Raw genomic sequence first — 22,148 nt, forward strand, 5'->3', positions numbered from 1 at the left:
GTATCCTAGGCATAAAGACTTTTTAAAATCAGAAAATCACAAATAATTTTGTTTTAAAATTTGTGTGTGTCTGGGTAGTCTCCTAATTCCTTGAGAATGAAATACATATTTAAGAATCATTTAAGGAAGCAGAAAGAAGAGATGGGACAGAATACATGCACATTAATTTGCAGGCTGCATCACGAGAATAATCAAGGTAAAAACCACTTTCATGTTCCTTTCAAATCAAGAGGCTTTCTCAGATGAATGTCATGTCCTACATTTCATTGGCAATAAATAGGAGTAGAATCTGATTGTAACCAAACTTAGCTATTTAGAAGCATCTTACTTGTAAAATAGCATAGAATATTGTTCAACATTTATGAAGAAAACCGGAATCACAGCCTTTTGGAGTCAGAAGGGATAGAGATCCTTTATCACAACCCTTTCATGTCATGGTTGAAAAAGCTGAGGCCCAAATTGGTCCAGTGACTTATCCTAAATCACACATCAACTAAGTGATAAAATCAAGACTAGAACTGAGGTCTCCCACCTCTCAGCCTCGTGTCCTTTTTGCTATACCTCACATATTTAACACCTAGGTGACTGAGTAGTATTAGAATGGTGTATACATTATATAGCTTATCAGTTATACAATTAATTTCGATTTTGGCTCAATTTTTTGAATTTGTGATATATTTTATTTTCACATTATTAATTTGTTATTTAATAGTATTGATCAATTTTAGTGATTTATATGCATTGTATAACAATAACTTATAAAACAATAGTAGGAGTTGTTTTTTGTAGATGGGGCAGCAGAACCAGCACTAGATGGATCCTTCCACTCCAAAGTGGCTTTTTGTTTGTTTGTTTCTCTTCCCTGATTCTGAAGCTGTGAAACGAAGAGCTATTGGAAAGACGAGAAGTTAAGAGTTCATTCGGCTGTCCAGATGTATCCAAGTACCCCGATATTTGGCAATAAATACATCTGGGCAACTGATTGAATTTTTCGCTTTTCACGACTCGACTGGAATCCTCTACAGCCAGAAGGGCCTGCTATATAGCCAAAAGTTTGTGATCTCTTAACCTAATGATATGGGAAGTGGGAGTTGCTTATTGGGGAGGAGACAACAATGTAAATATAAGTGGGAAAACATTTTAGTTTGCAGCTCAATTGAATTTTAAGTATCTTAGGCAAAAGATGAAGGAGAGTTTCCCACCCTAGTTTGCAAAATTAAAATCAAACGAACAGAAAATGTTGAACTGTTCCCACCAATGACACTTGTGTGCTTAACTCACCAGTATAAAAGGACTGGATTTTTTATTGTGATTGAGAAGGCCCAGCAAATGCTGGCTCATATTATTAGTATATTATAATATTTTTAAAATATCTAACCTCAAGCCATGGCTACATAACCAAGTCCATCTAAAGTATTTCCCCCAGTCACTCTTTATCCCATTACGCCACTCCATTTTACTCATATCAATTCTTACTATCTGAAATTATCCTACTTATTTGTTTAAATGTTTATTGTCTGTATCTCCTACTAGAATATAAGCTCCTGGAGAGCAGGGACCTGTTCTACTTTGTTTGCTACAGCACCTGGCAGGGCGCCTACCATATAATAGGCAATCAATAAATATTTGAATTCACGAAAGTGCTGTCACACAGAGTTTTCAGTCCTCCAAATCAGTCGGAATTGGTCTCCAACACAGAGATTTAGCATATGGTTTGCTCCGCGAGCTCCCCTGTTTAAAAGCCTTCAATTTATTCTGCTATGTGGATACTTATGTTGAGATAATTCAGAGACAGTTCTGCTGCCACCTGTGGAGAAAGCAGCTTCAAATCGCTGAGCACACTGCCCACAAAGCCAGATTCTCTCGATGTCTGTTACTACTGTCAGGAAGGGGAACATTTACCCTTCTACCCTTCTTGAGTTCTTGTGGCTGGACTAATAAAATTGTCACAAGACAGACTAACAGGAGAAAAAGAAACAAATTTTAATTCATGTATATGAAGCACTCATAGAAATAGGACCTAAGAAGTGGCTAAAGCAGGCAGCTTTTATAATTTTTAGACAAGGAAACAGTAAATTTGTGAGGAGTTGACAGGACAAAGAAACTTAGGCTTTGGGCGCTTAACTAGTGAGGAATCTAAACAGAGTTTGAGCTTGAGATAGTAAATTAAAGAAGTAACAAGGTTTGTTTATACAGACTTCTTGGTCCCAAATTCCCTATCTCTGGCAATAATGATGTCCTACTCCCAAATGCAAGGAGTGCATATGATATTTATTTCCTGCTTTCAGGGAGACAGAAAGGAGGGTCAGAGTGTCCCTCTTGCATTGGCTGTTTCTTAATTTTAATTGAAAATAATCAATATGCCATTGAAGCATATTTGGGGGCAGCCTGACCTAGGCCCCAACACTACTATCATGGAGTGATTTTGATAGCTATTTTAACTCTATCAATTTGGAGGCTATTTTGTTTTTGAAGTATTATTTTAGGTAAATGGAATAGGTCTAGCTGTGAAAAACAGGATTTTATATACTGTAGATTTTAGGAGTTAACTATCTTGTAATGTCTCACTAAATTAAACAGTAATCACTCTCATGAAATACGTAAAATGCAAGCAGAAGCATTTAGTAAATACAAATAAGGAGAAACTATTTCATGTTTCATTTTAATTTCAAGTACAAGAGGAACAGTTGAATTTGCTTAAACAACCACTTACATTATCTTGAGGGGGTGGGGGAAGGAAATGACAGTAATGACACTAGATTTGCATTCAAATAGAATAATCACCTTATTACCCGATCTAATGAAATGCCCAAGAGAGACCCAGAGTCTCATCCAGTTAATGCTCCCGGCCCCCAACCTTCATTTACAAAAGTATCTCAGTTTGGAGAAGATTTGTAACCACCTAGAGGGGTGGGATAGGGAGGGTGGGAGGGAGGGAGACGCAAGAGGGAAGAGATATGGGAACATATGTATATGCATAACTGATTCACTTTGTTATAAAGCAGAAACTAATAAAGCATTGTAAAGCAATTATACTCCAATAAAGATGTAAAAAAAAAATCACCCAACATATATAATTGCATATTCAGAAAAGTTAGAATTCTCGATGGCACTTTATGAGGAAATGTCCATTTCTGTGTCTGAAGGGCTACATTCTCAGGCAAACCAAAGAAAGATGCAGTAAGCAAGTTGCTAGTATCATATTATCCTGTGATATAGATACTCAATTTAGTAAGGAACTAATCATTCCCATTGAAGACTGTTAGCTTGAGGCTTTTTGCCTAATATAAAGTAACATTTTCTGGCAAAGCAGATTTCTAAACATTCGAAGGTCATGAAATTGCCTTTCCCAAAGGTTGTTCTAAAGAACATCAATTATCAACTTTCTTAAAGTAGATTAAATATAGGCCTGTCTGAAGGCAGAGGACTGGATTACGTGATCACTCATAATTTTTTCAGCCCTAGGAGTTCTGTGAATTCATAATTGTAGAAGAAATTAAGACGTTACTTGAATATAGAAGTTTTGAATTTATTTAACTTCCTAGAATAAATTTCTAAGTGAGCCTAACATGCTTGAAAATCCTGGATTGACTGATAGAAGAGCAGGGTTTTTTTCTTTATTGTAGAAGAGTTTTTAATCACATTGATTATAACTGGATAGCTTAGCAATTTTTATTAAAACCATAAATAGTTATTATCTGATTTGACTGTAGTTAGCAAAGGTGAATTTTTCGTATGACAACTGTATATTTTATTAGAAAATCTCTACAGTACATTTGAAGTTGAAAGAAAAATTCCTACAACATTCATTAGTCCTAAGAACAATTTTTGAATTAAAAGATTTCCCCTCAAAATGCTGTAAATCTGTGCCACATTAATATAGTCTTCCCGGGACTAATTTAAACATTTGTGACTAATTCACTTTTGATCTAGCCATCTGCTGAAAGCTCAGAGGCTATAGTAACCTGAAGGAAGATTTATATTTTAAGATTATGAGCCCATAATTTCTGAACAGAGAAAACTGACAAAAATTAAACCTCTTTGTATATTATCATTCAATTCTTAAATGCTTTATTATAAAAAAAAAATCAGAGAAGAATGATCTCAGTTAACTGTCTATTCAATCATTTTTAACAACATTTAGTGTCAGATGTAGGCTCTTCGGTATGAGAGAAACCAATCTGCTGCATCACCATGATGAGCTCATGGAATTTCCAGAAATCTAATGTAAACTATGTCTTTTTATGGGTTACTGTATACCCCCCAAATTTTATTAAAACATCAAGTAGAAACACTGGCATTTTCTTTTTAGCCTCATCAATATTATGTTTGACCTTGTCTGGGAAAGAAAGAATAAGAAACAGTTTGAGGACAGAAAATGTGATTGAAACATGAACAATCTTTCTTCAGTGTCAAAGGTGGAAAAGGTCATGGTAAAAATGAACTATAAAAGGTTAGCTTAGAAGGTGCAAGGAAATGTCCAGGGTTTTCAATAAAGTTGTAGACTTTTATCCTCTCCAAACACAATTTGGACAAAATCACAGCCCTCCCTTTATTCTTAGGATATTTTGATGTCACACCTTAAATCACTTCAATTCTCTCCCTTTCCCTTTCCTTCAATCAGCCAATTACTTTGTACCCAGCACTTCACTAAGGAATGTGGGAGTTACCTGGAAAGTACACTTAGATGGTTCTTCCTCTCAAAAAGTTGCCTTTAGGGCTTCCCCGGTGGCGCAGTGGTTGAGAGTCCGCCTGCTGATGCAGGGGACGCGGGTTCGTGCCCCGGTCCGGGAGGATCCCACGTGCTGCGGAGCGGCTGGGCCCGTGAGCCATGGCCCCTGAGCCTGCACGTCCGGAGCCTGTGCTCCGCAACGGGAGAGGCCGCAGCAGTGAGAGGCCCGCGTACTGCAAAAAAAAAAAAAAAAAAAAAAGTTGCCTTTAGTACACATTTAGTACACATCTGCCTCTGCTGCATTGGACAAAACCCTTTGAACATTTTCCATTTCCTCACCAACCACCTCCTCTCATCTGGCTAGTCCTTTTCTCTTCCCTTCATCCAACTACATTCTAGACCCCTTCTACACTACTTTATTGAAATGGTGCTAAGCTCACCAGCAATCAATCTCCTTTTAGACAAATCACACCGTATGCACTCTGTTCCTTCTCAAAATACATTCCCTTGACATTTTCCCTTTTGCCTATTCTTTCCATTTTATTTGCTGCCCTCTCCCTTTATTTTTTTTCTCTAATGTCTACTCTCTACTGGTTTAACAGTTGACTCTTAAACCTAATCCTCAATTATGAATTTACTGGAGTCCAAAATCATGGGGTTTCTTTCCCCTTGTTGTTGTTGTTCTTGTTATTACTTCAAAAAGAGAGCAATGTAGACGCTCTTTTATCAGCTAAATTTAATATGTGTAAAACTGAGATAATGTGCAAAACTGATTTCCCTTCCTCATCTTTGTAGTTTTCACAAATGAATTTAATAAGTATTCTATGGACCACAAGGATGGTCATATATCTCCCACCACTTGGATGGCAAACTGGCGTGGAAAACTAGGTATCTCTTAGAGAGAGCATGGTACTGGTCTTCCAAGTGAATCATCACATTATTGCCCAATGAAGGCAAGAGGCGTAGCATGACTAAACTCATGACCATGCAAAACCCTTATACGGTCACTAAGAAGTCAAAATAAAAGCTGTGTGCTGAAGAAATCTTAGCCAGGTCCCATCATAGTCATTCTTAAATTTAGAGCTAAATGAGAATCACACCAATTAGCTATGAAACTAACAAATTCCCAAGTCTAGCCTGCAACCATGTTGGAAGAGTCAAAAATAGCTTTTGTTCTTTTTAATTCATGCCAGCCTTTCTTCCCCACAGTGTTTTTTTATTTTTTCAAAAAAAATTCACTTCCAAGATGATTATTAAAAATGGCTCTTAAATATTTCTATGAGTGATACTGATTCTGGTAGTTTGAAATTTAGTTCTGAATATAGAGTGGAGATCCTATTTAAGGCCAATTATTTTCAAGTGCTCACACTATTTTTGATGATGTATGCTATATGACAGATGACATATGTTGACGTATGGGCATAGATTTTATAGGCATCAATTAAATATAATGCTCAGGATATGAGTTTTGCTTAGTTGAAATTCCACATTAACTGAAGTTATTCTGCAATATCTTGTGTACTATTAAGAACTGTATGAAAACTAATATTTGTCCCCTTTTTTGCCTTAGCAAACATAGTTACTGTTAGTGATGCCTGAAGATCTTACAGAGCTTTAGAGAGAGCATGAAAAGATTTGTGATTTATGTTGCAGAAAGAAATGAGAGATTGGTCTGATGTGTATTTACTGATCCTGAACTTATTTCTGTGACTTAATCTGTAATTTTCTCTTCATGCTTGAGACAATTTCAGGTTAATCAATGCTTTTCTCTACACAAAATTTTATATATATATTTATATATATACACAAACACAAATACATGTATACATATGTACACACATATAAATGTGTATATATATTCTTATTATGTTGCTACATGATCAAACATAGTTTCTATAAGAATCATAAATTCTCATTAAAAATTAATCAATTACTCTGTCAGTTATCCCATGTGATTTTTTAATTTATTTTGTAAAACACAAGTCCTCCCAAATTTGAATACTTGAACTCACACATATTTGTGTGTGTGTGTTCACACAATCACGAGAATTCCATTATGAAAGACTGGTGGAATCTGAGAGGTATGCAGATCAGTGTTCAATTAGAGTTGTTTTTTGTTTGTCTGTTTCTCTTATTAATTTCTTATCCAAGGCTTTAAGAGATTTTGCATCCCCTCCCTTTTTTGTAGAATTACTCACAGAATATTTCTCATACTGTAGTTAGGGGGATGATTTGGGGATAAATTTTTGTGTAGGCAGCACTAAGAGAACTCACAAGTGAGAGCTGAGGGATAAGAAGTGAGAATAAATTAAATTTGTAGCTTGACTAACTAGAATAAGAGTGCTGTTGAATAAGATGGGAAACATAGGGAGGTGCAATTTTCTCTGGTAAAATTTTATTTCCAAATTTCTAAAAGGAACTAGAAAACACTAAAAAAGATTACTGACAAATTTTTATCATATTCCTTGAAAATATTTACAAATTAAACAAAAGCGATGACCTTTCAATATTCCATGTTCTCAAGCTATTCAACTCTCTCTTTCTCCCTTTCTCTCTCCCTTTCTCTCTCTCCCCACCCACAAACATACACAACTAAATTTTTCTCATTGACAGCCCACTACATGCAAACTTAAGATCACAGTCTTGACTCTTATAATAGCTTGTGATCCCCAAAAAGAATACAGTTACATGTTTGGTATGAGAAGAGAGTATAATCAAAATCCAAAAAAAGAAGATATAGAGAAGGCAACATGAAAAACAGAGAGGTTTACCTACTCTATTCCCAGTTAAGAATTGCTATGCAGGAAAACCAAGGGGTCTCTATGTTAATGATTAGAAATCATGCTGGGTATTTCTTCAATATCAATGTAAAAATTCATAGTGACACGATTTACTCCGTGTAAAGATATTATTTCCACAGGGAGCACAGCAGAGATCCTCAGCAAATTTGCATCCAGTCTACTCTTGGCCAACATTTTAGCACACTGAATATAGTGAGGGCTAAGTGGTGAATAATCTCTTATGTAAATATTTGGTGGGGTTTGCATTGCAACCAATAACTCCTTCAAAAATAGCCTACAGAAATCAAAGGTACTCACTCTGAAATTCTTTGATATTTGTAGAGTGTTCATGTTTCCTTCCTAATTCCTTTGAAAATGCACTGTCAGTTCTTAATCAATAAATGAAACTAAAATTTTTTTTCAATCATCGAGTGCAACTGACCTTTTGTTTGCAATTTTCAACATTATCCCATGTTCCCTGACTGCAACATATTATCTGTTGGATACTAACTAGTTGGTTCATAGGGTTGTTGCTATATTTAATTAGGTAAACTTAATCAACTCATTTATTTTGGTATAAACCTGTGGCTACCCTCTGGATAATATTGTTGGTTAATGCAAAAGTATAAAGAAAGCTATCTATGAAAAAGCAGATTGCTTCACTGGAAAAAAAAAGTTAGAAATGTTGTACAAAATATGTTCACTTTATAAAAATGCTTAAAACTTGTTTTAGTTTTTCATTGTTCTATAAGATGAAACCTTTTTACTTTATACATGCTACTTAATTATTAGATCACAAACTTTCCCCTAATAGTTTGCAAATTAAGAAGCATATATTCTTAATTTCTTTTTCAAAACACTGCTTTGTACTCCAGCAGGGGGAGATTTAGTAGAAGCCCCATATAAAGAAAGTATATACAAGAAATTTTAGAAAAATTATGATGGTTGTATATTGGTAAATAAATGAAAAATCTATTCTCTTTGCCATTTTTTATCGCTTATATAATATGCTTGCTTGTTTGCTAAATTTAGTATTGATTATTTCTTATCACTTAATAAATATATTTACTTTTATTTAATCGAAGGTTATTAAAGTTATTTAAACTTTTAACTAACTCTCTTTTTCTTTTTTCTCTCCCCAGAAAGGATGGCATAATGAATCCAGTCTGTTAAATTTCCTCTTCTCAATTTTAAACTTTGGTTGCTTAAGACTGAAGCAATTATGGTGAACCTGAGGAAGGCAGTGCACTCGTTCCTGTAAGGATGTTATTACCTATTATTTTTTTAAAATAACTTTTCATAGTGGTTCGCTCAAAAATGTTAAAAAGGTTTTTATATGATTATTCAGCTATATTTGCCTCAATCTGTATAAATGACTTGCATTCCAATAGACTAATATTACTGGTGTTTTCTATTCAAAAACAATAAATGGGAAAAAACCCAATAACTTGAACTCCAATTAAACACAACCACTCATATGTTCAAACAAGTAATATCATACAAAAAGAATTCTGATACTTGTGGTTGCTTTCTGTATGGTTAAAATGTAGAAATAAGAAAGGTTCTTTCCTCTTCCTTCCTGCATGAACTAAACAGCAAAGAGAATAAATGTCTTTACAAGTCTCTGGTTTTATGAAAAATAGTTAAGGTTGCAAAAGAATGAGAGAGAAGTCAGGAAATAGGGGTTGGAGGATGTAGCTGGACAGGATGTAGCCTTGAAGCAATGAACTAGTAGTTAAAGTCAATAGAACATAAAAGTGATAAGGAAAGCATTGAATTCAAGCACTAAGCAATTCAAAACATGATCTAATCCAGGTATATCTTCTTTTTAACTTAGTAAAAGGTTGGGTTGCTTTCTTCTAAACCTACTCTTTGAGGAATGGGGGCATGGAAAACAAGATCCAGGGCTCTGTAAACTCTGATCAGTACAACTGAGAAGCCTTGAATCGCCTTGCTCCTGCACAATCTCCTCTGTGATTTCTATAAAAGTGCTCACTGAGGAAAAAGTTTACAGAGCAGTGTAGATATAAAGTACATCAACACTGGATCCTCTGCAGTATGCACCATTATAGCCCATCTTGGATGTCATTGTACATTGTAGTGATGATAGTCTCAAGGATACGTGGTTCCAAGAAAACTAGAGCAGAGAGGAAAAGGAAAGGGTGAAGGACAGTGATAAAGAAGGGAAAAGAAGAGCCAGGTCTGGGAAAATGAAAGGACAACTTAGTATATAGCCCTTGATCCATATACCAAATGCAGGGCTACCTTAAAGGGTACCAAATTATTCTGCTATGGAATTAAAGAATTCACATAGAATTTTTTCCATTACATTAAGAGAAACAAGGGATCATTCATCTCTTCTACTAACGCCCATTGTCATATGCCATGCAAAAACTCAGTAGATTTAAAATGTACTCAGACTTTTAAATCAAATTACAATTTTGTTTATCTACTAAGAATGTCAGATATTTTCATTCAAAACTTAGTAGCAATGAATAAGTTATTTGAACTGTTCAGATAGAAATTGTGATTTTTGTGCACGTATTTTATGAGACTTTTTTCCCCCAATGGGTTATATTTATTTTTTTATTTTTTTATTTTTTTTGCCTTTTTGCCACAGCTCTTTATTTTTTTTAATTAGTTTCTGCTTTATAACAAAGTGAATCAGTCATACATATACATCTGTTCCCACATCCCTTCCCTCTTGCGTCTCCCTCCCTCCCACCCTCCCTAACCCACCCCTCCAGGCGGTCACAAAGCATCCAGCTGATCTCCCTGTGCTATGCGGCTGCTTCCCACTATCTATGGGCTTAATAGCAATCAACGTAAGCTTTAGAAACAAGACCTAGACTACTCCTCTTCTGTAAAAGGACTGTATGTTTTTCACTGAGCATGTAAATGTTAGAAATTAGGTTTAATTACAATACAGCCAATTCTTGATTACAATACAGTAGAAAATAGGATTGACTGCAGTAAAAATCATAATAATTTGCTCGTAAGTAGTGCTCAATAAGAATTTATTAAATTGAATTGAATTGAAACCAGGAAACTGAAGTAAAAACTCTGTCAGGATTTTTCCCAACACCATTACTTTATTTAATAATTCACAAAAGATATATTTAGATTCTACAAGCTTCCTCAGTAATTCAGTATTTGTCTCATGGACTCTTTAATAAAAAGTAAAAATATATTTGACCAGCAGAGGTAGGCAAGATGAATGTTTTAAGTGGTTTTCTACCCCAAAGTTCTAAGATACTCAAATCATAAAATTCATAATTGGACATAGTTTTTCATGTACTTTTGTTATATACAATTTTATTTTGCATTCTTCTACCATTTTTACAGAAATGTGAAAGGATTTAGATGTTTTCACAATTTACTGAGAAAATTTGAAGTTGCACTGCATATCCTGTTAGGACCATATTATCTAGGCTTAAGAATAAATATATTTGTGATTCTGCAACTGACGGTTGAAGATGCAGCATATTATTGTGAGCATAAAGTCTTGTGGGACTACTTGAAATGATCATCAACTAATTTAAACCAGATTTTTTTTTTAATTTCAGAAGAACATGTTTTTCAACAGCTAGGCCAGAAAAGACCTTGGATTTAAAATTACTATCTGAGCCAGTTCTGCATAAATAAGTACCTTCTTAAAATAAAACCAGGACTTAAATTCTTGACAAATTTTGAAGTACATTGAGTTAGGGTATAGCTACCACAAAATACTTTTGTTTAACTTTGAAGGCAGAAAGAAGGTAAGCTCCAACATTTACTGAGGGCCTATTACGACAAAGGTATTATTTTGAGACTTTACATATATCATTTAATTTTCACAACAATAATGTGATAAAGATCATCCTCATTGTAAAGATGAGGAAATTGATCTTCTGAGAGGTTAAGTGACTGGTCAAAAAAAATCATTTAGGTCATGTAGCCAGGACATTGGCCACATGCCAAATGCAACAAATACAGTGACAGAATAATCAAAGCTGAAAGCAAATACCTTGCTTCTATTTATTTGGTCCTTTATTTCAATAATTTCTATTCACTTTAACCACAAATTAATTAGGATATAGATTTTTTGAATTACATATTATTTTAGCTTATTTTTTATGTCCCAGGAAAAAAGAATACATCCAGCGTTGGAAAGAAATTAATGATTACTTCTCATTATTTGAAAAAAATTACTATGTATATCTCCCACCGACACGATGCTTAGGATATCAGGCAGCTTTGACTAATGAGGAAGTAGTTTTAAGCTAAATGTCCGAAGTACTAGTTTTCACCTCTTGTAGAATGAGAAAGTCAAAATATTTTCATGATTTCTTCATTACGTTAAAATACATAAAGTATATTAATAAGATATTAAGAGAAATAATTTTTAAACATGGTAGAAAATTATTATAATATTTTACTTAAGTTTAAATAAGGCCAATAATTTTTCAGGTTCAGTGTTCCAGTTTGGGTTCAGAAAGTATGGTGTGTGTGTGTGTGTGTGTGTGTATAATATTATAGATACAATTATGATAATCATAATCATCTAGTGTTACTACTGCAAGTTTCTCTGATGATTGATAAGTGATAGTCAATCTAATCACACATATATTTTCCTTGTAGAAATAATATTTTTAGCTCAAAGAACAAGTGAATGAGATAATGAAATCAAAACTTTTACATGGAGAACTCACAGACTCTGGATTTTGTAATGTCATGTGTCATCCCCCATGCAATTTTCTTGCATAGAGAATTGGTTAGCACATATTGTACCAGTAGAGGAAATTTTCTTCTCTATAAATAATATCAGGGTTTAACAACTAGTACATATAGTATAGTTGTTGCTTAGTATTCATTAAATAACTATTACTGAACATAGAATACACATAAGACAGTCATTCACAGATAATAATTCTTGCTTTTAAGCAGGAACTATTGAATATACTTATCTTTCTTGTTTATCTTATTAAGGAAAATAAATATTAGTTTCATGAGACAATTTAAGGACTTAATGTATGAAACTTGAATAAATCTCATATCACCATCGGGGGAAATTAACCTGGAATGTACAAAACATAACCACTCTCTTGCATTAGTCTGCCACTTGGCCTGAAATTCCTACCAGTAAAAATCTACATAAGTACCATCATGAGAGGTGTACATTTTCAATGACTTAAGAGATTTCTTTTCCAGCACAGGAAAGCAGCAAACCCGTAGGAGTTAATTATCACCACAAATCATTTTCTAACCTAGAACAACACCAGAAAACATAGGACAGAAATGGGGAGAGTGTCAGGTAGAAGGAAAATTTACAGGACAGATATTAAGAAATTATGGGCCAGCATAAAGTCACTCAGCAAGTCAAACAATACTGTGGTTTCAGATTGAGTGTAGAGAGTGAAAGTCTAAAACACAGGCTTTGAATTCAAGGGGACTTGAGTACGGACCCTGCCCCTGCTACTTACTGGCTATATTTCCTTGAGAAAGTTACTTAACTTCTCTGAACCTCAGTCTCTCCTTATACATAATAGATATAGATCAGTACTGACTTCATGAGGATGTTGTATGAGATCAAATGAGATTATACATATATATTTCAGTAAGCTAAGTGCCTGACTCATATTAAGCATTCAATAAAAGTATGTGGGGAGAGAAAGAAGAGATACTGAGGTTTAATTGAGAGTAGAAATGATGATGATGATAATAATGATTGTTAAAGGAAAAGCAGTTGATTTATATAAGTAATTTATTAGGTACAAGCAATATAATATATACCTGATTATTTTTTTCTTAATTTTCAGTGTGCACCTGATTGGCCTATTGGTTTGGCAATGTGATATTTCTGTGAGCCCAGTAGCAGCCATAGTAACTGACATTTTCAATACCTCCGATGGTGGACGCTTCAAATTCCCAGACGGGGTACAAAACTGGCCAGCACTTTCAATCGTCATAATAATAATCTTGACAATAGGTGGCAACATTCTCGTTATCATGGCAGTAAGCTTGGAAAAGAAACTGCACAATGCCACCAATTATTTCTTAATGTCCCTAGCCATTGCTGATATGCTAGTGGGACTACTTGTCATGCCACTGTCTCTGCTTGCAATCCTTTATGGTAAGTACAAATTTATTAGTATTTTGATCTCAGATCATGTCATAAATCTGTGGCAGGTATCGTAAAAAATCAGAAAGTTAATTATTCTACTCGTATCATTTGGAAAATAAAGAAAAAAGAAAATTGTGTGACAGAAGAAATTGGATGTATGTATCATATTTATTAAATAAATCAGTAGCAGACTCTTGAAAAAGCAAAACAAATGTTTTATAATATATTAAAATCATATATACTCTACTGCTCAGTGTCATTTGTAAACAATGACAATTGCCTTCCAATATACAGAATGTTACAGTGAAAGAAACATGTGCCTACCCCTATGTTCTGGGCAGTACACATACCTAGTACCAGCTTTTATACAAAGATGAAAGAAGCTCATCATCTTCATTTTTTTTAACATCTTTATTGGAGTATAACTGCTTTACAATGGTGTGTTAGTTTCTACTGTATAACAAAGTGAATCAGCTATATGTATAATATATCCCCATATCCCCTCCCTCTTCTGTTTCTCTCCCACTCTCCCTATCCCACCCCTCTAGGTGGTCAAAAAGCACTGAGCTGATCTCGCTGTGCTATGCAGCTGCTTCCCACTAGCTATCTATTTTACATGTGGTAAATATATACATGTAAAATAGATAGCTATCTATTTTACATGTATATATGTCAATGTTACTCTCACTTCATCCCAGCTTACCCTTCTCCCTCACTGTGTCCTCAAGTCCATTCACTATATCTGTGTCTTTATTACTGTCCTGCCCCTAGGTTCATCAGAACTTTTTTTTTTAGATTCCATATATATGTGTTAGGATACGGTATTTGCTTTTCTCTTTCTGACTTACTTCACTCTGTATGACAGACTCTAGGTCCATTCACCTCACTACAAATAACTCAATTTTGTTTCCTTTTATGGATGAGTAATATTCCATTGTATATATGTGTCACATCTTCTTTATCCACTCATCTGTTGATGGATACTTAGGTTACTTCCATGTCCTGGCTATTGTAAATAGAGCTGCATGAACATTGTGGTACATGACTCTTTTTTGAATTATGGTTTTCTTAGGGTGTATGCCCAGTAGTGGGATTGCTGGGTCATATGCTAGTTCTATTTTTAGATTTTTAAGGAGCCCCCATACTGTTCTCCATAGTGGCTGTATCAATTTACATTCCCACCAACAGTGCAAGAGTGTTCCCTGTTCTCCACACCCTCTCCAGCATTTATTGTTTCTAGGTTTTTTGATGATGGCCATTCTGACTGGTATGAGGTGATATCTCATTGAAGTTTTGATTTGCATTTCTCTAATGATTAGTGATGCTGAGCATCCTTTCATGTGTTTGTTGGTAATCTGTATACCTTCTTTGAGGAAATGTCTATTTAGGTCTTCTGCCCATTTTTGGATTGGGTTGTTTGTTTTTTGATATTGAGCTGCATGAGCTGACTGTATATTTTGGAGATTAATCCTTTGTCATTGGCTTCACTTGCAAATATTTTCTCCCATTCTGACAGTTGCCTTTTCATCTTGTTTATGGTTTACTTTGCTGTGCAAAAGCTTTTAGGTTTCCTTAGGTCCCATTAGTATATTTTTGTTTATATTTCCATTTCTCAACAGATCTTGCTGTGATTTATGTCATAGAGTGTTCTGCCTAATGTTTTCCTCTAAGAGTTTTGTAGTGCCTGTCCTTACATTTAGGTCTTCAATCCATTTTGAGTTTATTTTTGTATACGGTGTTAGTAAGTGTTCTAATTTCATTCTTTAACATGTAGCTGTCCAGTTTTCCCAGTGCCACTTATTGAAGATACTGTCTTTTCTCCATTGTATATTCTTGCCTCCTTTAACAAAGATAAGGTGGCCATATGTGCATGGGTTTATCTCTGGGCTTTCTATCCTGTTCCATTGATCTATATTTCTGTTTTTGTGCCAGTACCATACTGTTTTGATTACTGTAGCTTTGTAGTATAGACTGAAGTCAGGGAGCCTGATTCCTCCAGCTCCGTTTTTCTTTCCCAAGATTGCTTTGGCTATTTGGGGTCTTTTGTGTTTCCATACAAATTGTAAAATTTTTGTTCCAGGTCTGTGAAAAATGCCATTGGTAATTTGATAGGGATTGCACTGAATCTGTAGATTGCTTTGGGGAGTATGGTCATTTTCACAATGTTGATTCTTCCAATCCAAGAACATGGTATATCTCTCCATTTGTTTGTATCACCTTTGATTTTTTCATCAGTGTCTTATACTTTTCTGCATACAGGTCTTTTGCCTCCTTAGGTAGGTTTATTCCTAGGTATTTTATTCTTTTTGTTGCAAGAGTAAATGTGAGTGTTTCCTTCATTTCTCTTTCAGATTTTTCATTATTAGTGTATAGGAATGCAAGAGATTTCTGTGCACTCATTTTGTATCCTGCTACTTTACCAAATTCATTGATTAGCTCTAGTAGTTTTCTGGTAGCATCTTAGGATTCTCTATGTATACTATCATGTAAACTGCAAACAGTGACAGTTTTACTTCTTTTCCAATTTGGATTCCTTTATATTTCTTTTTCTTCTCTGAGTGTTGTGGCTAAAACTTCCAAAACTATGATGAATAATAGCAGTGAGAACAGGCAACCTTGTCTTGTTCCTGATCTTAGAGGAAATGGTTTCAGTTTTTCACCTTTGAGAACAATGTTGGCTGTGGGTTTGTCATACATGGGCTTTATTATGTTAAGGTAAGTTCCCTCTATGTCTACTTTCTGGAGAGTTTTTATCATAAATGGGTGTTGAATTTTGTCAAAAGCTCTTTCTGCATCTACTGAGATTATCATATGGTTTTTATCCTGCAATTTGTTAATATGGTGTATCACATTGATCGAATTGTGTATAATGAAGAATCCTTGCATTCCTGGGATAAACTCCACTTAATCATGGTGTATGATCCTTTTAATGTGCTGTTGGATTCTGTTTGCTAGTATTTTGTTGAGGATTTTTGCATCTATGTTCATCAGTGATGTTGACCTGTAGGTTTCATTTTTTATGGCATCTTTGTCTGGTTTTGGTATCAGGGTGATGGTGGCCTATAGAATGAGTTTGGGAGTGCTCCTTCCTCTGCAACCTTTTAGAAGAGTTTGAGAAGTAGGTGTTCGTTCTTCTCTAAATGTTTGATAGAACTCTCCTGTGAAGCCATCTGGTCCTGGGCTTTTGTTTGTTGGAAGATTTTTAATCACAGCCTCAATTTCAGTGCTTGTGATTGGTCTGTTCGTATTTTCTGTTTCTTCCTGGTTCAGTCTCAGAATATTGTGCTATTCTAAGAATTTTTCCATTTCTTCCAGGTTGTGCATTTTTTTGGCATATAGTTGCTTGTAGTAATCTCTCATGATCCCTTATATTTCTGCAGTGTCAGTTGTTACTTCTCCTTTTTCATTTCTAATTCTGTTGATTTGAGCCTTCTCCCACTTTTTCTTGATGAGTCTGGTTAATTGTTTATCAATTTTGTTTATCTTCTCAAAGAACCAGCTTTTGGTTTTATTGATCTTTGCTATCGTTTCCTTCATTTCTTTTTCATTTATTTCTGAACTGATATTTATAATTTCTTTCCCTCTGCTAACTTTGGAGTTTTTTTGTTCTTCTTTCTCTAATTGCTTCAGGTGTAAGGTTAGGTTGTTTATTTGAGATGTTTCTTGTTTCTTGAGGTAGGATTTCATTGCTATAAACATCCCTCTTAGAACTGCTTTTGCTGCATCTCATAGGTTTTGGGTCATTGTGTTTTCATTGTCATTTGTTTCTAGGTATTTTTTGATTTCTTCTTTGATTTCTTCAGTGACCTCTTGGTTATTTAGTAGCATACTGTTTAGACTCCACATGTTTGTATTTTTTACAGTTTTTTGCCTATAATTGATATCTAGTCTGATAGCGTTGTGGTTGGAAAAGATGCTTAATATGATTTCAATGTTCTTAAATTTACCAAGGCTTGATTTGTGACCCAAGACATAATCTTTCCAGGAGAATGTTCCATGAGCACTTGAGAAGAAGGTATATTGTTGGTTTTGGATGGAATGTCCTATAAATATCAATTAAGTCTATCTTGCTTAATGTGTCATTTAAAGCTTGTGCTTCCTTATTTATTTTCATTTTGGATAATCTGTCCATTGATGAAAGTGGGGTGTTAAAGTCCCCTACTATTATTGTGTTACTGTTGATTTCCCATTTTATGGCTGTTAGCATTGCCTTATGCATTGAGGTGCTCCTATGTTGGGTGCATAAATATTTACAATTCTATATCTTCTTCTTGGATTGATCCCTTGATCATTATGTAGTGTCCTTCTTTGTCTCTTGTAATAGTCTTTATTTTAAAGTCTATTTTGTCTGATATAAGAATTGCTACTCCAGCCATCTTTTGATTTCCATTTGCATGGAATATCTTTTTCCATCCCCTCACTTTCAGTCTGTATTGTATCCCTAAGTCTGAAGTGGTTCTCTTGTAGACAGCTTATATATGGGTCTTGTTTTGTACCCATTCAGCCAGTCTATATCGTTTGGTGGGAGCATTTAATCCATTTACATTTAAGGTAATTATCGATATGTATGTTCCTATTACCATTTTCTTAATTGTTTTGGGTTTGTTATTGTAGGTCTTTTCCTTCTCTTGTGTTTCCTGCCTAGAGAAATTCCTTTAGCATTTGTTGTAAAGCCAATTTGGTGGTGCTGAATTCTCTTAACTTTTGCTTGTCTTTAATGATTTTAATTTCTCCATCTAATCTGAATGAGATCCTTGGTGGGTAGAGTAATCTTGGTTGTAGGTTTTTACCTTTCATCACTTTAACTATATCCTGCCACTCCTTTCTGGCTTGCAGAGTTTCTGCTGAAAGTTCAGCTGTTAACCTTATGGGAATTCTCTTGTATATTATTTGTTGCTTTTCCCTTGCTGCTTTTAAAATTTTTTTCTTTGTACTTAATTTTTGATAGTTTGATTAATATGTGTCTTGGCATGTTTCTCCTTGGATTTATCCTGTATGGGATTCTCTGTGCTTCCTGGACATGATTGACTGTTTCCTTTCCCATATTAGGGAAGTTTTCAACTATAATCTCTTAAAATATTTTCTCAGTCCCTTTTTTTTCTCTTTTCTTCTGGAACCCCTATGATTTGAATGTTGTTGCCTTTAATATTGTCCCAGCAGACTCTGAGACTATCCTCAATTCTTTTTATTCATTTTCTTTATTCTGCCCTGTGGTAGTTATTTCCACTATTTTATCTTCCAGGTCACTTATCCATTCTTCTTCCTCATTTATTCTGCTATTGATTCCTTCTAGAGAATTTTTAATTTCATTTACTGTGTTGTTCATCATTGTTTCGGCTTTAGTTCTTTTAGGTCCTTGTTAAACATCGCTTGTATTTTCTCCATTCTATTTCCAAGATTTTGGATCATCTTTACTATCATTACTCTGAATTCTTTTTCAGGTAGACTGCCTATTTCCTCTTCATTTGTTTGGTCTATTGGGGTTTTACCTTGCTCCTTCATGCTGCATGTTTCTCTGTCTTCTCATTTTGTTTAAAATACTGTGTTTGGGGTCTCCTTTTTGCAGGCTCCAGGTTCGTAGTTCCCACTGTTTTTGGTGTCTGCCCCCAGTGGGTGAGGTTGGTTCAGTGGGTTGTGTAGGCTTCCTGGTGGAGGGGACTGGTGCCTGTGTTCTGGTGGGTGGGGCTGGATCTTGTCTTTCTGGTGGTCAGGGCTGCATCTGGCAGTGTGTTTTGGGGTGTCTGTGAACTTAGTATGATTTTAGGCAGGCTTTCTGCTAATGGGTGTGGTTGTGTTCCTGTCTTGCTAGTTTTTTGGCATGGCGCATCCAGCACTGGAGCTTGCTGGCCCTTGGGGTGAGCTGGGTCTTAGTGTTGAGATGGAGACCTCTGGGAGAACTTTCACGAATTGATATTATGTGGGGCTGGGACATCTCTGGTGGTCCAATGTCCTGAACTCGGGTGTCCCACCTCAGAGGCTAAGGCCTGACCCCAGGCCGGACCACCAAGACCCTGTCAAGACACACAGCTCAGAAGAAAAGGGAGAAAAAAAGAAAGAAAAAAACAATAATAATAAATAAATATTAAAATAAAATAATAATTTAAAAAAAGAGAGCAACCAAACCAATAAACAAATCCACCAATGATAACAAGTGCTGAGAACTATACTATGATAAACATAAGAAATCAGAAACAAATCAGTCACAGACAGCAAACCCCAAGTCTACAGTTGCTCCCAAAGTCCACCACCTCAATTGTGGGATGATTCCTTGTCCATTCAGGTATTCCACTGATGCAGGGTACATCAAGTTGATTGTGGAGATTTAATCCACTGTTCCTGAGGTTGTACGGAGAAATTTCCCTTTCTCTTCTTTGTTCGTACAGCTCCTGGGGTTTAGCTTTGGTTTTGCCCCCACCTCTGCATGTAGCTCGCCCTCAGCATCTGTTCTGGCCCAGACAGGATGGAGTTAAAACAGCAGCTGATTAGGGGGCTCTGGCTCATTCATGCCAGGGGGCAGGAGGCGTAGTTATAACAGTAGTTATAATTGGAATGTGGGGCAAACCTCAGCGGCAGAGGCTGGCATGACGTTTCAACAGCCTGAGGCACACCGTATGTTCTCCCAGGGAAGTTCTCCTTGGATCAGAGGACCCTGCCAGTGGCGGGCTGCACAGGCTCCCAGGGGGCTGTGGATAGTGACCTGTGCTTGTACACAGGATTCTTGGTGGCTGCAGCAGCAGCATTAATGTCTCATGCCGGTCTGTGGGGTCCAAGCTGATACCCACGGCTTGCACCTGTCTCTGGAGCTCATTTAGGTGGTGCTCTGCCTTCTGTGGGCAGACAGGGAAGGAATCCCCTCTCCTCGTGCACCCTGAAACAATGGTCTCTTGCCTCTTAGGCAGGTCCAGACTTCTTCCCAGACTCCCTCCTGGCTAGCTGTGGTGCACTAGCCCCCTTCAGGCTGTCTTCATGCAGCAAACCCCCGCCCCTCTCCCTGGGATCTGACCTCTGAAACCTGAGCCTCCGAAACCTGAGTAGATGTATTTTTTATGTATTTGTGGGGAGGAAGGTGATCTCCTCATCTTACTCCTCTGCCATCTTGAAGGTCCCCAAGGCTCATCATCTTTAAAAACATATTTTAAGTAATCTTCTTAAATATTGACAGACTAAGTGCTTGGCATATAATAAGCACTCAATAACAGCTATTCTTCTTCCTAGAGTCTATAATTCATGTTTTTAAAAGGAGACAGTGATAAAAATTAATTTCTAATTATATAAGTTCAAGGTCATATTATCACAATAAAAATTCAAGCACTGAAAGTTTTGATATATGATTTTAGAGAGCTTTTCATTTTTCTTTTGATTTTCTGCCATATCTTTGCCCTATTCATTTTATCCTAACTTTTGTTTCTAACTAATATTTATTAAGAACTATCAAAACCACTTATACTATACTGCAAAGTTTCTTTCCTAGGGAGTTGGAGAACCCAGTTTGAATTTCATTGTCAATATGCTCATCTCACAAGGGAGTGAAATAGACTCCCTTTTCCCTGGAGTGTGTAATGGAATTAGAGTGGAAGGACTGATACTGAAAGTGTATCTAGTTCTCAAGTCCTAAAAGAAGATTACTGCATCTAGAAAATAATCTCTCATGGAACTTACAAATTAATTATCCTGTTCTAAATACACAGTGGTAATAGATTGTCTCGATAGGCATTTTATAAATAGTGTTCTCAGGAAATATGCTTTCCTTATATTTACTGAGTTTGAATGATGCATTAATCTCAAAGTATAAGTATTTTACCTTCTCTGTGAGCATTTTACCAAACTATAGCTCCAAATTATGTAAGAAAAGGTCACTGGAATGAATGTGCTTTAGAAGGTATACTTTGTCTTGTGGTGTCTGTTTCATTTTGCCAGTTTCTCCCTTAAAAATATATTGGTGGTCAAAAAATGGCATCAGCCTAAATCCAAATATCCTAACACATCCATCACCACACCCCCAAGCAATAAAGAACAACAAAAACAAATAAAACTACACAATACCACCACCTAATTTGGAGAACATCCAAATTTCAAATTATCTTTAAGTAGAAAATAAATAAGAGATCACAATGAGCTCTCTATTAGGCTCCCACCACGTGCTGTTGTGAAGAGGAAGGGCAGTCCAGTAAATACTAGATGAAAGAGAGAGGAGGAAAGCTAGTAGGAAGCCTAAGATTGATCTAAAATCATCATAAGAAAGAAAGTCTACCCCAAGTATGAAAATTCTGAGAAACTTCTCTGGAAGCTCATCCTTTAGAGAATTGACTTAGAAGTGTACATAGGACTCAAGAAAGCAGTGTTGGAGAGGAACTCTTTGGAGGTACAAAAGGGTTAAAAGGGAGAGGTGACTTTTGAAAAAAGATGCACAGTGAAGGGAAAAAGAAACAAGAGGGGAAGTTTCATCATCTTACAAGACAAAAAAATGTCAACATGTAAGAACCCATCAACCCTCTCCCCACTGCCCTCCACTGTACCCCAAAACTCCTCCAATAAAGAAATCATACTTTGTTACATGAAGAGAAAAGGGTGCTCCAGAGCTTGGAATCTTGGA

The 22,148-nt window shown here is 35.7% G+C and overlaps 1 protein-coding gene across 2 annotated transcripts in view; it reads left to right on the forward strand.

Annotated features, from left to right (window-relative positions):
• Nucleotides 1-8,674: 8,674 nt before the first annotated feature.
• HTR2C (5-hydroxytryptamine receptor 2C) overlaps nucleotides 8,675-22,148 on the forward strand; it is a gene marked incomplete at both ends in the record, with an annotated part of 129,857 nt that continues 116,383 nt past the window's right edge. For both annotated transcript variants that reach the window (XM_079728287.1, XM_079728288.1), the window contains 2 exons: nucleotides 8,675-8,709; nucleotides 13,251-13,564. In XM_079728287.1, the coding sequence (XP_079584413.1) occupies nucleotides 8,675-8,709; nucleotides 13,251-13,564 (349 nt within the window). The remainder of the gene's footprint in view (nucleotides 8,710-13,250; nucleotides 13,565-22,148) is intronic.

Source organism: Hyperoodon ampullatus (genome assembly GCF_949752795.1).
Source record: "Hyperoodon ampullatus genome assembly, chromosome: X".
NCBI lineage: Eukaryota > Metazoa > Chordata > Mammalia > Artiodactyla > Ziphiidae > Hyperoodon > Hyperoodon ampullatus.